Here is a 12,320-nt window from a genome sequence, read left to right on the forward strand (position 1 = left end):
ACTGCAGAGCTCCGATCTGATCCATGAGTTGTTGGATCACATAGTTCTATTTGGTGTTGCTTACGCTGTTTGGCATGCAGGTTGGGTAGCTTCACCAGGTTGGCACCACATTTTTAGTTATGCCTGGTATTGCTCCTGGCATGCCCTGCGGAACTCTCCATTGAACTAGGGTTGATCCCCTGCCTTGATGTTAATGGTTGAGTGGGGAATATACCAGGCCATGAGATTTCAGATTGGGCTGGAGTACAGTTCTGCTGCTGTTGTTGGCCCACAGTGAGACAGAAGGGTCAAGAGGGCTGATTGTGTGGTTGTATTTTCCAGTGCATTGGTAGATGTAATGTGATCCATCCAGTTTCATTGCTTTGTTGAGACTGTGCAGTGATTAATACAATGAGTGATTTGATGGGCCACTGTCAGGAATGCAACTTTAAAAAAAAGGTTTTGTGATTTACACATGAAAAAAGTGAAACTATCATGGTATTCGAACAGATGAAAGACTCAACAGACAATCAAGGTATTTTTCAATTGATAATTTCAGTTACATCACACTAAATGTTTGCTATAAATTCTGTGCCTTAGAATTGTGCCCTCCACAATCACCTGATGAAGGAGCGGTGCTCCGAAAGCTAGTGTGCTTCCAATTAAACCTGTTGGACTATAACCTGGTGTTGTGTGATTATTAACTGAGAATATGACCGCACTACGAACAGGGCAGCATGTAAACAGGCTCAGTCCAGTTAATCAATACATTCGGAAGGATTTCCTCCAAGATTGATGACGCAATATTCGCCAAAACCGTCAACTTCAACACGCAATGTTGCTCTTAACAAAAACTTCAGGCTGACACAAAGCTCCCCACCCCACTGCAATGTGGTAACTGGGCCCGGCCTAGGAATTGCAACTGGGACATTTGTGGACTGTGATCTCAAAGGACGGGAGCAAACACAATTCTGACAGATTAGTTCTCAAAGATGAGTAGCAAGCTTGAGACAAGGCAGGTGGTATGCCGCCTTGCACTTAGCTTAATTGTATTTCTTATTTACAGTTGTGTTTTGCAAAGTATAAACAACTATGTGTTTGTTTTCCATGGTTGGAGAGTTTTATCCAAGTTGATCGCAGTTGCTGCCTCTCGCTCCCCAAGTCAAATCATAGATCTATAACAAAACAATAAACTGCAGGTGCTGGAGATCTGAATCCCAGAAACAAAGTGCTGGAGAAACTCAGCAGTTCTGAGGGCATCGGTGAAGAGAAAAATAATGTTACATTTCAATTTCAGTGACTCTTCGTCTGAACGGACAAATGGTCATGAGACTTGGAGCTTCCAATGTTTTATTCCCCTCAGAGATGCTGCTGGACCTGCAGTTCTCCAGCACTGTGCTTTCTCTAGTGAACTTTATTTACAAAACCGATCAGAAAAATACTAATCTCCAAAAGTGAAAGGTTCATTGCAAACGTGAGCATAGTTTCCACACTTGAGTTACACAAGTACGTCTCGGTTTAAAAACAAGATTTAACTCTCAATAATATTCCATCTCAAAATTAGCCAAGTTACATCAGTAATAAAGCTCATCCACCCAATGATGCACTTCAGCACAACATCCTGCAGTGTTACACACAGCCACCTTTACCAAAGAATGATCACATGTCACAAAATTGAAGGACAAGAGCATGTCTCTTTAAAGGAACTGAAGTCAAACTCAGTTTTTGGAAGGATTTTTATTAAACCTGATTGAACATTTAAATCTCAGAGCATAATCTTTGCTTTTTTAAACAAAGTGTGTGGGAAACATCCCACATCTTGCTAAAGGTTCAGTTCAGTCTGATACATAGAGCCAAAGGTCAAGCAAACATCACACTTTCCATTCACTTCTACAAAGGGCTGACACCACATTTCTTCAGGATTTAAAGTATTTTACAAATTGTTTGTAAAATCATTTGTCACGTTAAAGAACTGAACAATAAATGTCATTGTATGCAATAAGAGTGAAGCCTGTGAGAGCAGATTTAGCTTTGGAGGGCAGTTTATGTGCTTTCTAAATTCTGGGAGCACTTTGGGAGACTGCTCCCAGATGGTGAGAGTGAGCATATCTGGAATGCACTGTTTCGATTTTGGAATCCTTGGGAGAGAATCTGTGGTTTCACTAATACTTGGCTTGTGTTGTTGGTGTACAGTAAGCAATTCATAAAGTTACTTATGTATTGTTGTTGACGACCTGAATGGTATTCAAATCTGCCAGGTTGCCTTCAATAGTGTGAATGCATCTATTGTAAATATTTGGAATATTCCAGAATTGCCCAGTGCTTGGCAAATTCAGGGGGGACAAAAAAATCACATTGAGTAATTTGAAATTAAGAATCCAAGAGGATGTAACCACTGAAGTATTCAATTCAAATAGTTAAATGGAGTGCTCACATTTAAAATACCTGTTATCCATAGGAATGGATGGACTGACAGAATTGGGACCAAATTCCTGGCTGGGGAGTGTGAAATGTGCTTTGATAAAGTCACCTGCATTTACCAACAATAATTTGGCAAGCTCGGAAATTTAAAAAACAATTCGAGCTTCATTGCTGCTCCAGTCGGGTCACAAGCTCTGTGAAAAAATAACAATGTTCAGGTTTATTGCATACACTCTGAAACACGTGTTCCTTCTGCAGATCCTGCAAGTTTCCCCAATGAGCATAGTCCATCGAAATGATGTTGCTAACTTTGGCCAACTCATTTCTTTCCGAGCCTCTATAACCTGAAGACTGACCAGAAGCAATTACTCCACATATGTGGGAACATTACCGACGAGGATTTTTTTCTTTCAGAATTGACTTCCATATATTCAAAGTCCAGAAAAAATAAAAAGCTTGTTACCTTTTATAGAGGAATGATTCAGTGGGAGTAAAACGCTAACCTTTTCTTGCTTAATAATCAAGCTACCAAAATTTTAAAAATGAACACTTCTTAATAGTTCGCAAGATCCTAATGAAATATTTTATGTGAAACAAATCACATGAAACATAGTTATTCAGATAACAAAACAAGTTTGTTCATTGAAGAACCCAGAGGAAAAGGTCATGAAACAATGTGAGTTTGATATACCTTGTTAGAAACGAAAATCGCTTCTTAATAATCGCTCGAGACCAATTCAGGAAAACAAAGGTTTATTTACAAGTCTGCAGAGTTGGGCACCCTTCTGAGAAAAAGGCGCGCCGAGGCTTACAAAGTTTCTCATTATATACAGCACAAGTCCCTCCCCTCCTTGGCTCTAACGAGCCACGAGGTTCACATTGTTAAACCGTCATTATTCTCCATTTTGCACCCTTATCACAAAGTCTGCAACAAATGTCTCCAGAGTTGTTGTTTTTTTTACCTGTAGTCTTATCAGTCAAAGACTTATTCTTCTCTGTCTGTGCTAGCGGTCTTATCAATCTGTAGCAGATGTCTCTCGAGTTGTTTTTCTATCCTGCAGTCTTATCAGTCAAGGACTCATTCTTCCCTGTCTGTGTTAATGGTTTCATCAATCAAGGACTTGTTTTTACTCTGCTCACAAAATGTCAGCATTTGCACAATTTAAATTATCCTACTTTTGAGTATACAAAATGTTTTAGAAAAGAAGCAAAAGCCTTGTCTTTTATTATATAGCAGCCTGTTGGGTCAGGCACATCTTAATTGTTTGAACCGAAATTGCCTCTCACAATTCCACCCTTTCTCTTTTTAAGATAAGCCTCCCCTCCTCAAGGGCCCGGGAAATCCTTGGTCTTTCGCAGCAACAGCACCTTAAGTTCCTGCGTCCAATGTTGTGGAACCGCCACTGCCTGGAGTTGGGAAATATTTTTCTGAATTAAAAACTGAATACAGGGGGTTAGGCAGGGTAATATGAGGAGAAGCATCACGCCCCCCCCGCAACCACCAGCAACGCAGTGCGCCACCAACTACCACCCAGGAGACCATCCCACCATCCGATGCCACTAAGAGGACGCCAAGATTGTACTGGCACATGGGCCAATTTCCGAATTTCATCGGAAATTTTCAAAACCGCTTTACCATTATCGTCAATTTCTAGACAGCAGTTAGTCAGGTTAAATTTCCCGCACACACCCCCCTCCGAGGCCAACAGATAATCCAAGGCAAGTCAGTTTTGATATATAGCAGCCCTCATCTGATCCTGCTGCTTAGCCAGCAACTCCAGGGCCAGGGCAGTCCGGTTAGTAATAACCTCTACGACTGCTTGGAGCCTGATAATTCGATTTAACATATAGATAGGAGTACGGTATCCCCATGATCCGTCCTGTGCCCATGTAGCTGGCCCGTAGTATTCAATAATCCGGGCCGGTGGCCACTCATCCCCCAAATCACCGACTTGGATATCCCTTGGCGACCTACGGAGGGAGTCAAAGAGTTTAATTCCCAAATCGTCGCCTTCCTCCCAGGGTAATAGGAAGAACGCAGGTCGTATTAGACCCAGGAAGCATACCCCAGCCCATCCCATGGGCAGTTTGGAGTATGCCTGATTACCGCATATCCAAAATAGGCCATCTGGAGCAGGCCCTCCCTGCCTGACAACGTCATCCCACAGCTCCTTTACCCCAGGGACGCCCTCATAAGGACCAGGACCACTGCAATTCCAGTAATCAGCCCCCAGCTCGTCAGAGGAGGAATCAATACGTAATGGAACGCAATTTCCATGACCTCGGTTTGCAATGTACCAAGTAATATCCTCAGGCCACCATACTCGCGTGGTCGCGTCCAATACATTCTGACAGGGACTAATCCCTACCTCCACGGTCCCCTTGCCTTCAACACAGAACTGGCCCTCAGGGCTGTTTGTCAGTCTCCACCCCTGGCTTTTCCTTTCATTGACATGAGTCCAAGTGGTTTGCAGCAATTCCCATATGTCTAAGCTTTGACCAGTCCACGGCCATTGTTCCGACATATGCGGCCCCCCACAAACCCAGCAATTGCTAACATTTAAAACAGTGGCTATTCTAGAGGTGAGATCAATAAACAGGTTTTGTGTAACATCAGGGAGTTCAATCTTTTGTTCTACCTCTTTGTATACAGATGGCACTTTAGAGAGCACGACCGTTCCCTGACGGTCTTGCTCTTTCCCCACCCCCCGATCAGTGTTCTGTATCTTGGCCTCCTTGACTCTGTCAACCTGCTCCCTGAGCAATACGGAGGATAGGCCCCACCTCCCAGTTTTGTTAATACACACCCAGCGGTCATTTATAGGGCATCCACGGATTTTGCCACCGTATCCTTTATTATACACCTGATAATAGGGTCTTCCACCCTCCCAACATTCGTGTCGTGCACTCACATCGTAACACCAATCGTCCACATGGGAGTGAGACACAAATGATCCCGAGTAGATTCGAATCCCGAGCCTTACTGTAGTCCGACATTTGTCACATTTCCCCTCGCCCTCCCCCACATACAGGAGTAAACTGATCAATATCCCCACCAATACAGTCCAAGTAGAGTTCATTTTCGCTGTCTTTTCAGTTTTATCACCAACGGCTTGTCCCCTGGCTCGCATGTCCAAGTGCTTTCTCCTTCAGGCGGAACAGGTCCCTTTATCCTTGATGCGTGGACCCACCATTTTTCTTTCGTCCGAACAGCTGCTTCAGTTGTTAACAGAACCAGGAACGGTCCTTCCCACCGCGGCTGGAGCTTTTCGGCCTTCCAGGTCTTAACAAGTACCCAATCTCCGGGCTCCACCTTATGCAGGAGGAAGTCGAGCGGCGGAGTCTGAGCCAGGAGACCTTTCCTCTGGAGTTCTGCAAAAGAACGGGATAAGGCCAGTAAATAGTTTCTGACAAATACATCTCCCCCTTGTAGAGTGGGACATCCGTCAACCTTACTCCAATATGGTAATCTGAACAGCATTTCATAGGGGGAAACCCCGACATCCCGGCGAGGTGCCGTACGTATCCTCAATAGGGCAATGGGCAGGTACTTCGGCCAAGGTGACTTAGTTTCTAACACCAGCTTAGTCAATTGGGTCTTGAGCGTGCCATTCATTCTCTCAACCCGACCCGAACTCTGAGGATGCCAGGGTGCATGGAATTTCCATTGGATACCCAGGGCAGTACAGATCAAATGGTGTAGCTTAGAAATAAAATGTGTCCCACAGTCTGAGTCGATAGATTCCATTATGCCATATCTCGGGATTATGTTCTCTAACAACAGTCGGGCCACGGTTGGTGCATCGTCATTGGCAGTTGGGAAAGCCTCTACCCAGTGAGTGTAATGGTCTACTATTACTAGCAGATATTTCCATCTGTGTACTGGGGGTAATTCTGTAAAGTCGACTTGGATCCTCTGGAATGGCCTAATTGCGAGGGGCTGACCACCGGCTGGCATAGAACGCATGGCTTTCTGGTTAATACGCCGGCAAGTGGGGTATCCGACTACCTCTTGTTGGGTTAATGTGCATATCCCCTGCATACATAGTCTCTCAGGAACGTGTCACACATGGCTTGCACCCCCCAGTGGGTCTGATGGTGTAATCGGTGCAGAATACCCCGGGTGATCTGTTTGTTCAGTACTTGTCTCCCATCAGGAACCGTCCACTTCCCGTTAGTATCGAGCCGGGCACCCAATTGATCCATTTTATCAATCTCCCCCTGGGTGAAGACGGGTTGTTTCGCGAGCCCTTCCCTCAACGGTATTAACGTTAACAATTGGACGGGTTTTTCGACCGCTGCCCGCTTGGCTTCCTCATCTGCCAGCCGGTTTCCCACCGCTTCTGGTGTCGACCCCTTCTGGTGACCGGGTACATAGACTACTGCGAGTTCCGTAGGTAACGCCAGGGCCTCCAACGTTAGGCTGATCATTTGTTCGTGAGCCAATTCTTTTCCCCGGGAAGTTATCAATCCTCGCTCTTTCCAGATTTTTCCGAAAGTATGAACGATTCCGTATGCATACTTTGAGTCAGTATATATGGTCCCCACTTTCCCTTCCAACAACTTCAGGGCCCTCTGGAGGGCGTACAACTCACAGGATTGGGCTGACCACTTCCCGGGCAGTCGTCTGGACTCAATCGTCCGTTTTGTTGCGCCATCTACGACAGCATAGCCACTGTACCGGATCCCACTGACGCACCGGGAGGATCCGTCGATGTACAGTTCCTGTCCCTCACCCAGCGGGGCCTCTTGCAGGTCTGCAGGGCTACAAATTCCACACAATCATGCTCCTGTCCTCCATCTGTAGGACGTCCGTACAGAAACTGGGCAGGGTTGCAACTGAGATCTTTTGCAAAAGTAAGATCGTCTCCGGTCATCAAAATTGTCTCATACTTGAGGATACGAGAGTCTGTTAACCAGCGGTGAGCCTTCTAATCCAGTATGGTGCTAACTGAATGTGGGGAGTATACTATGATTCTTCCTCCAAAGGTAAGTTTCCGGGCCTCTTCTACTAACATTGCCGTAGCTGCCATTGCCTGTATACAGGTCGGCCATCCACAGGACACAGGGTCTAACATTTTTGACAAAAATGCAACCGGCTGACGCTTCCCTGCACGCAGCTGGGCAAGCACACCCTGGGCAATTCCGCCGGCACTATTGACATATAAGTGGAACGGTTCCTTCAGGGTGGGTAAGGCCAATACCGGAGCTCGGATCAGTTTATTTTTAATAATATTAAATCGCTGCTCCTCTTCATCTGACCAGTCCACCTGTGGTCCTTCTTGTCCGAGTTTGTCGTACAAAAATTTTACTAGAGTGGTGTAACTTTCAATCCATATCCGGCAATACCCCACCAGCCCCAGGAATTGTCTGATCTCCTTCTTGGTCCTGGGTATTGGCATACCCGTAATCCCCGATATTCGTTCCGGCGTGATACGGCGATGCCCCTTACTGACTCGATGGCCCAGATATCTTACCTCTTGCTCCACAAACTGGAGTTTCGTCCTGGAGACACGTAGGCCCTGTTTCCCCAGGAAGTTCAGCAGGGCAACGGTGTCTGCTCATACTTCCTCCTCTCTTAGTCCTGAGAGTAGGAGATCATCGACATATTGGAGCAATTGATTCCCCGCGTTACACTGAAATCCTCCTAAGATCTGCTCCAGTATTTGTCCAAACAAGTTGGGTGACTCTGTGAATCCCTGCGGCAAGACCGTCCATCTTAACTGTCGCTTTCGTCCTGTGAAGGGATTCTCCCATTCAAATGCGAAAAGGTTCCGACTTTCTTCGTCAAGGGGGCAACTCCAGAAGGCATCCTTCAGATCTATTACGCTGAACCATTCATGTTCGGGGGGAATTTTACTCATTAACGTGTAGGGATTGGGTACCACCGGGTATCTAGCCTGGACTACTTCATTCAACCCCCGCAAGTCTTGTACCAACCTATACGTCCCATCCGGCTTCCTCACAGGAAGTATTGGAGTATTGAAAGGGGACATACATTCCTCCAGCAGTCCATCTGTGATTAATCTTTCTATCACAGGTTGTCACCCTTCCCGTCCTTCCATAGCAATCGGGTACTGTTTCCTTCTTACCGGGCCTTTTCCTGGTAACATGGTGATTTGGAGAGGTTTGATGTTTAGACCCCCTCTGTTCCCCTCTCGGTACCATACGTCCGGGTCTATTTGTTGATCATCTTCTTCGGTGAGGGTGAACAACCTTACCACCATTTCCCCGTTACTTGGTACCGTTCCAATCCCTAGTTTGACCTGCAAGTCTCTTCCTAACAAATTAAACCCCGCCGATGGCAGTAGAAGGAGGTCTCGTTTAGTAGTTCTGTTTTCATACCCAATTTCCACGTCCTCCACTACTGGGACTTGCAATTTCTGTGCTCCAATTCCAGATACTCCCATAACTGTTCCTCCTGCTCGGGCGCCGGGGGGTATTTGGATTATACTTGATCTTTCGGCTCCCGAGTCCACCATAAATGTGATCTCCGACTGTTGGGGCCCTACTTTCAAGTTTACCAGGGGTTCCTGTCGATAGTCCTTTTGCCCCAAGGGTAGGAACCCCCGACCTCCCTAATCTTCCTCCATCAGGGCGTACGACCGCACCTCCCGCTTGTAGCGGGGGCACTCTCGCTTAAAATGTCCCTTTTCATTACAGTAGTAACATCTGAGTATCCTCCTCGTTTCCCTGTCGCGGTCTCGTGTTCCTCCACTCTTCCTTTGTTCCGGCCATGGTCCTCTTTTCCGCTGCTCTTGCCACGACTCTCCCCTTTCCTGTTGCTGCCACGGCTCTCCCTTTTCCCTTCTTCCAGCTGTCACTTATTGCACCGTCTGCATCATTATCTTTGTCGCCTTCTTTTGCTTCTCATCGTCCCTTCTCACAAACACCTTTTGCGCCTCCCGTAGTAGTTCACTTAGAGGTTTACTATCCCAATCATCCATTTTCTCTAACTTCTTTCGTATGTCCGGCCAGGCTTTTGATACAAACTCTACCCGTATGAGTTGTTGTCCCACATCCGTCTCAGGGTCCACCCCAGCGAACTGCTGCAAGTTCTTCCTAATTCTGTCTAGGAAGTCCGTCGGGGTTTCCTCCGGGTTTTGATGATTAACAAAAGCCTTGGTAAAATTGCGCCCCTTCGGGGCTGCCTGCCTTATTCCTTTTATCCAATATTCCCGCATGTCTCTCATGTTGCGCCGTCCTTCTTCCGTTTTCTTATCCCACTCGGGGTCGGTGAGGGGAAACTTCTGCTCCCCTCCTTCTCCCCCCTCTCTCTCCCAGATCAAGAGTGCAGCTTGTCGTATCATCTGTCACTCCTGGCTAGAGAACAATGTTTTCATGATGGAACACATCTCTTCCCACGTGTAAGTATTCGGACCCAGGAACTGATCCAATTGTTCAGCTAGGCCCATGGGGTCCTCTAGTAGACCCTTCATCTCCCTCCTGAAATTCCGTACTTCAGTACTCGTCAAGGGAACGTTCACATATCCCATCCCTCCTTCCTCGCCCCCCATGGGCACTTCCCGGAGTGGATTCATTCTTGCATTCGAGACAGGGTTTTGTCTGTGACTCCTTCCAGCTTGAGATCTAGTCTGTACCCCTGAGGCAGCCTGTGATTCCTCCCCGTTTTCTTCCCCTTCCCCTGACTCGTCGTCACCCGAAGGAACATTTTGTGGGGCAGACGGGGTCACGTAGGGCGGCGGTAAGTGATCTAAAGGTTCCCATTCTTTCTGCCCTTTCGAGTCTTCATTAGTTACCTTCATTTTGCAAGATATTGTGACCGGTAGCCAACAAAGGGCATAATCACTTTCTTCCAGAATAACATTAGGTTTCGAATTGACATATAAAATGAGAGCTTGCCAGACCCAGTCTTCATCAGTACCGAATCTAGGCCACCACACTGAGTCGCCCTGAATAGGTTTCTGGGACCACTTTTGACAGTATTTTACCATCTTCCTTCTAGATTTTCCTTTTCTCCTACCCTGATTCCAATTATTTAACATTCTTCCTAACGGACTATCGTCAGGTACCCCGAGGTATATGTCATTGTCCCTGTTCAAGCCTACCCTTCCCTTATTTGCCTTGGATCCCTTATTTCCCATTGCCAAGGACTTCGTTTTTCTCGTATTATCCCGTGATAATCTATCACAATTTAGCCAATTCCCGGACCTTCAGTCCCGTGATCGCCCAGGTTCCTTTGCAGGCACCCCCGGTCTTTGGATTCCTATGTCCTACGTCTCTGTGACACAGATCACAGGCACCCCATAGGTACACGTTCCTCCTCAAACACGGTCTCTGCAAAATCCCTCACAGGCGAGCCCTGGCCTCTAGATTCCTGAGTCCCACGTCACTGTAGAAAAATCCACAGGCACCCCGTAGGTCCCCAGGCCTCCGGAAACACGGTCCCCGCAAGTTTTTTTCTTACCTGGGTTCGGTGCACCGAAATTACTCGATCGTTAACCGTCCACACTGCCTCGGCCACACCCCTCCTTTGTTTTCCTGAGCCTCCCGGATATCACTCGCTCAAGCCGCGCGGGGCGACAAGCAAGGAATCAGGGACTGCCGAACTCGGCAGGGTGCACCTTCTCCGATGTCCTTCCTCAGCTCCCCTCGCGGCCGGAGTGTTGATCGGACGAGCCCCCAAGTTTGTTAGAAACGAAAATCACTTCTTAATAATCGCTCTAGACAAATTCAGGAAAACAAAGGTTTATTTACAAGTCTGCAGAGTTGGGCACCCTTCTGAGAAAAAGGCGCGCCGAGGCTTACAAAGTTTCTTATTATATACAGCACAAGTCCCTCCCCTCCTTGGCTCTAACGAGCCACGAGGTTCACATTCTTAAACCGTCATTATTCTCCATTTTGCACCCTTATCACAAAGTCTGCAACAAATGTCTCCAGAGTTGTTGTTTTTTTTACCCTGTAGTCTTATCAGTCAAAGACTTATTCTTCTCTGTCTGTGCTAGCGGTCTTATCAATCTGTAGCAGATGTCTCTCGAGTTGTTTTTCTATCCTGCAGTCTTATCAGTCAAGGACTCATTCTTCCCTGTCTGTGTTAACGGTTTCATCAATCAAGGACTTGTTTTTACTCTGCTCACAAAATGTCAGCATTTGCACAATTTAAATTATCCTACTTTTGAGTATACAAAATGTTTTAGAAAAGAAGCAAAAGTCTTGTCTTTTATTATATAGCAGCCTGTTGGGTCGGGCACATCTTAATTGTTTGAACCGAAATTGCATCTCACATACCTCAATCATCATTTCACGTGCATTCTCTGAATAAATTCTCCTTTTCCTCCTCGAAGTATTCAACTTCTTGAATAATTGAGAGAATGAAGTCACAGTTGTACAACACAAAATCAGACCCTTCAGTCCAACTTGCCCATGCTGACCAGATATCCAAAATTGATCTAGTCCCATTTGCCAGCATTTGTTCCATATCCATCTTTAACCCTTTCTACTGATTCAGTTTATTTTACTTTATCAGCACTTGAAATACTGACATTTTCTTTCTCCCGACATTGATTAAAGAAGTTATAAGTTCATTCATCCAAGTTAATTTTGTAATCTTTCACAAAGGAAAAAGTGAGAACAACATATCGCTCAGTGCAAAACAAAATACTGCAGCTGTGCGATATCTGGGAACACTGTAAAGGTGAGGCACTGATACTGCACAAGTTTATCAGCATGGTTTCAATTACTGACAATAATTTAGTCATGACTTAGCCTTCCAATACTTAAGGTAAATGTGAGATATCTGAATTTCATGAATTGGTTCCTATTGCACTTTGATCAATAAAAATTATTCTTGGTTTAAACTTCTCAAAAGAGAAAGTGACGACCAAAGAAGCTGGATATCAGAGTCGAAAAGTGTCATGCTGGAAAAGCACAAGTCAGGCAGCATCCAAGAAGCAGGAGTG

The 12,320-nt window shown here is 45.9% G+C and overlaps 1 protein-coding gene across 1 annotated transcript; it reads right to left on the reverse strand.

Moving 5' to 3' along the window:
• Positions 1–3,920: 3,920 nt before the first annotated feature.
• LOC140485785 (endogenous retrovirus group 3 member 1 Env polyprotein-like) lies at positions 3,921–11,449 on the reverse strand. Its single transcript, XM_072584298.1, has 2 exons — positions 10,829–11,449; positions 3,921–5,772 (listed from the first exon to the last, which is right to left on the reverse strand). The coding sequence occupies exon 2, from the start codon at positions 5,529–5,531 to the stop codon at positions 4,125–4,127; it is 1,407 nt and encodes a 468-aa protein (XP_072440399.1). The 5' UTR covers positions 5,532–5,772; positions 10,829–11,449; the 3' UTR covers positions 3,921–4,124.
• Between the last annotated feature and the right edge of the window lie 871 nt (positions 11,450–12,320).

This window comes from Chiloscyllium punctatum, chromosome 14 (genome assembly GCF_047496795.1).
Source record: "Chiloscyllium punctatum isolate Juve2018m chromosome 14, sChiPun1.3, whole genome shotgun sequence".
Lineage (NCBI taxonomy): Eukaryota > Metazoa > Chordata > Chondrichthyes > Orectolobiformes > Hemiscylliidae > Chiloscyllium > Chiloscyllium punctatum.

Bases quoted from the DNA above. Each gene is read 5' to 3' on its own strand.
- LOC140485785 (XM_072584298.1), bottom strand. From the start codon at position 5,531: ATGCGAGCCAGGGGACAAGCCGTTGGTGATAAAACTGAAAAGACAGCG.